At 52.0% G+C, this 4,422-nt stretch overlaps 1 protein-coding gene across 1 annotated transcript; it reads right to left on the bottom strand.

Moving 5' to 3' along the window:
- Positions 1-349: 349 nt before the first annotated feature.
- LOC123127726 (probable xyloglucan galactosyltransferase GT19) lies at positions 350-2,063 on the bottom strand (the record flags this gene model as incomplete). Its single annotated transcript, XM_044547543.1, is given in 1 exon segment — positions 350-2,063. A coding segment is annotated over 1 exon segment (1,359 nt). The 3' UTR covers positions 350-628.
- Positions 2,064-4,422: the final 2,359 nt, after the last annotated feature.

Genomic DNA, 4,422 nt, shown 5'->3' with positions numbered 1-4,422 from the left:
CGTCGGCGATCATTTACATTAGACCGCCTAGGACCCGCTTTCATGTATTTGTAATGAAATCCCTCATGTTTACAAAAAATCAGGCCGTGTTCATATGAAATCCACACTTGTTTGCATGAATTTCGTCCGGTTGGTTTGAATTGCCGTGAAAATGTATGCGGCTAGCGTTGGATGGCTGACTCCCGCATCCATATCCATGGACTGGTCCCCTGTCGTCGGACGGATGCGGGAGGTTTTTTGAGGTAGCACAGCATGCTGATTGCACCATGTTCCAGACACAGTCAAAGAGATTGTATTAGCAGTAACACTATTTTTGTGGAATAAATATCTACTATTGTCCCGCAAAAAGTAGTAATGTGATCACGACCAGTTTGCACTAAACCATGAAAATACAGACTTCAACCATCCTATTCTCTTTCTAGCCACTGCGTTCAGTAGTCTAGTTCTAAAGCAACACTTGAAAATGCAAATGACTTGCCCACATTTACAAGAACAAATCTCGTGGATGACATAGCAAATGTACACTCTTCAAAGCGAAAGATGCAGGTAAACTGCGGACTGCACGATATAAAAATGCCCAAATCCAGACCAAGAGAAAATGTCTTCAAGAGCATTTCATTTCGTAGTCCTACGCGTCGACACTGTCGTCCTCCTGCGCGTATATCCTCTCCGGCTGGCCTTCCTCCAGCGCGCGAGCCCGCCTGCGAATCCTCCGGAGCGCACCGTCCACAGCGAGGTCCACCGCGTCCTTGCCCGCCTCCCTCAGCTCCGCGGTGCTCCCGTGTCTCCGGTACAGCACCCTGGGCGCCATCTCCAGCGCGCGCTCCCGCATCCTCCGCACCTCCGCCTCGGGCACGGCCGCCAGCGTCTCGGCGATCTTGACGCCCCCGAGCACCACCGTCTCCTTCTGTATGTGCACGGAGAACTCGTCGTACCGCCCGGGGGGGAGGTGCCAGCCGTACTGCCGCCTCGCCGCGGCGTCCTCGAAGAACACCGGCACGCACCCGGCGAGTATGGCGTCGAACGTGGACCGCCGCGTCGGCGTGTCCCCCGGCGGCTCCAGGCAGAACTTGGCACCCAGCATCGGGCGCATGTACCGGACGGGGTCGTGGGAGCACTTGCCGGCCGAGCAGTCCACGACGACGCACGCGTCGGTGCGGTTCGCGCACTCGGCGAGGATGGAGCCCCGGATGTTGGGCCTGGACGGGCGCGAGACGCCGCCGGCGAAGAGCATCAGCGTGGTGCGGCGGGAGCGCCGCGCGCGCGCGAGCCAGGCCTCCAGCCGCGGGAGCGAAGCCGGGTGGAAAGACGTCGGGTGCGGGATCGCGTGCTCCTGCCATGGCCACGAGCGCGACTCGAGCGCCAGGAACGTGAAGTTCTCGAACTCCGGCAGCCTGAACAGCGACGTGGTGCCCAGCAGCCGGGGCTCCGCACGCGGCGGCTGCGAGTGGTCCCACGCGGACCCGCCGAGGACCATGAAATGGTCGTGCCCGTGCCGACGCGCCAGGATCTGGGGCCGGTCGCGCGCCAGGAACTGGGCAAGGGACGCGCCGTGAAGCGCGGAGGAGTTGAGGAGCGAGGGGTCGAGCACGTAGGGGATAGAGTCGAGCGCCGCGTAGTACGGGAGGAAGACGGCGTCGGCGAGGCCCGGGTCGGCGACGAGGCAGCGGCGCTCGAGGAGTCGGCGGTGGAAGAAGGGCTCGAGGAGGCGCGCGTCGGTGCGGTACCAAGAGCGGCTGCGGGCGTGGGTGCGCGGGCCGAGCCCGTGGTTGGCGAGCGACTCGCAGGTCGGCGCGGAGGTGGCCGACGAGGACGGGTCGGCGAGCGGGAAGGCGGCGTCGCAGTGGCGGAGGAGGTGCGTGTTGAAGCGCGGGGGCAAGTCCCGGATGTGGATCCTGCGGCCCGCGCAGGGGTCTGCCGAATCGGCGGCGGCGTCTCCGGCGACTGCGCGGAGGACGAGGAGGAGAAGCAGGAGAGAATTGGGCATCTTGGGGTTGGGGGAGTGGGGCGAGTCAGTGAGAGAGACACACACAGAGTGGGGTTCTCGTGTAACTGTCAGGCAGAGTATAGCTGGCCAAACGGGCCGGCCCAGCCCGGCACGGCACGGCCCATCCTATTCGTGCCTGGCACGGCCCGGCCCGCCAAGGCACGATTATTATACGGGCCGTGCCGTGCCGGCCCGTGTGCTGCAGCCTGCAGCCCAGACACGGCCCAGTTAGTAAACGGGCCGGCACGTTGGCCCGTTTAGCACGGTGGGCTGCATAATTTTAGCCTGTTATTTGACGCACTGCGCGTTTTTTAGCCTATTTTTACATGTTGGGCCATATATATGTATAAAAAAATTAAAAAAACGTAATCGGGCCGTGCCATGCTGGTCCGCGTGCCCAGCCTCCAGGCCCAGGCACGGCCCAGGGCGTGCCGCGTGCCTGGCCCGGCCCGTTTAGCCCGTGCCGTGCCTGGCCCAAGGCGGACCGTGACGGCGTGCTCACGGGTCGTGCCGGCGTGCTCACGGGCCGGCCCGAAAAAACCGGCCCATTTGGCCAGCTATAAGGCAGAGCTGGCCAAACGGGCCCGGCACGGCCTGGCCCGTGCTAATCGTGCATGGCACGGCCCGGCCCGCAGTGGCGCCGTGCCGTGCCCGCCCAGATGCGTCACTCCTCCGGCCCAGGCACGACCTGGTTATTAAAAAGGTCGGCCCATGGCACGTTTAGCACACCGGGGCGCATGTTTTTCGGCCTATTGGGTTGTAATATATATTTTCTGGAAAAATGAAAAATATTAATTGGGCCGTGCCGTGCCGACCCTACGTTCCCAGCCTCGAGGCCCAGGCATGGCCCGTTTAGCCTGTGTCGTGCCTGGCCCATGGCGGGCCATGCCAGCGTGCTCGTGGGTCGGTCTGATTGGCCCGGCCAGTTATACTGTCAGGAGGTTGTTCGATTACACACGTAGAAAGGTCATAACTGGCTCAAAGCACAAAAATAATAGAACAACGCATACGGGTGCAAACTAACCGGTTTTTCCTATTTGCCGCCTTTGCGGCAAATTGCCGGAGGGACGCACAGGAGGACACCAACGACTGTTCGGGATCGGCCAGCCCGTTAAAATTTTCAGCCATTCCAGTTTTGAAAACTTTCTAGCTGGTTCTCAGCCGATTTTCTCTGGTTTTGGGAACCTTCTAGGAGGTTCATGGACCTTTTTTTTCTTTCTGTTTTGTTTTTCCTTTTCTGTTTTCTTTTTCTTTCTCTTCCACTTTTTCGTTTTTGTTTTTTCTGTTTTCAAGTTTATTTTCGTTTTTTCAAAAAAAGTTTGTGTCGCTCATAAATTGTTCAAAACTTCACGAAATGTTCTTGTTTCAAATTTTGTTCCCACATTTAAAAACAATGTTCACATTTTCAAAATACTGTTCAGAAGTTCAAAATATGTTCTTTTAAATTTTTGTTCAAAAATTTAAAAATGTTCTTGATTTCAAATTTAGTTCACCTAGTTTATTTTCTGTATTTCTATTTCTTTCTCTATTTCTTTTGTAATTCTTAATATACTTGTTTTCTATTTCTATTTTTATTTATCTGAATTCCGAAATTTGTTAGAAATTTCAAAAAATGTACTGAAGTTAAAAATTGTTCTAGTTTTTTTTATTTTCTTCAGAAGTTTCAAAAAACTTCGTCATTTTTACAAAATGTTCGCATATTTGAAAAAAATTTCAGCTTTCAAAAAATGTTCACAATTTAAAAAAAATCCTATTTCAAAATATGTTCATAATGTTTGAAAAATGTTCGCCATTGAAAATATGTACATAACTTCAAAAAATGTTCTACTTTTCAATTTTTGTTCACAAATTCCATTAATTATCATAATGTTCGCTTTTCTAAATTTTGTTCAGAGTTTCAATTTTTGTTCCCATGCAAAATATGTTTCCTTTTGTCCAAAATGTTCTTGCTTTAAAAATGTCTGTTTTTCGGATATTTGTTCATAAATTCAAAAAAGCTCCTATTTTTTATTTGTTTGCAAAACTAAAATTGTTCGTGTTTATCAAAAAAATTGGAATTGAAAAAAGGTTCCCGCTTTTCATAATTTGTTCACAAATTCACACATTTTTCTGTTTTAAAATTTGGTTACAAATCCAAAAAATGGGCAATTTTTTCAATACTTGTTCGTGTGTTTTGAAAATTGTTCAGAATTTCTTTTAGAAGTATTCAGATTTTTATATAAATGTTCAAAAATAGTACTACAAGTTTTCGCGCTGCATGTTTTACAGTAGCCCTTATCAGCTCCGGTGGTTTGGCACCTTCTCTACGAGCGCTGGGTAGCGTGTTCGAATCATGGTTGAGGCAGCTCTTTTTTTTCGTTGTATTTTTTCCATCACTACTTGCTGCTCCTGCATGGGCCGGCCCAGATGAAGATCGCTCTATGCGAAGCCCCAAT

The sequence above is a fragment of the Triticum aestivum genome, chromosome 1B (genome assembly GCF_018294505.1).
Source record: "Triticum aestivum cultivar Chinese Spring chromosome 1B, IWGSC CS RefSeq v2.1, whole genome shotgun sequence".
Taxonomy (NCBI): domain Eukaryota; kingdom Viridiplantae; phylum Streptophyta; class Magnoliopsida; order Poales; family Poaceae; genus Triticum; species Triticum aestivum.
The sequence above is the reverse complement of the archived record's forward strand: the minus strand, read 5'-3'. Positions and strand labels throughout refer to the sequence as shown.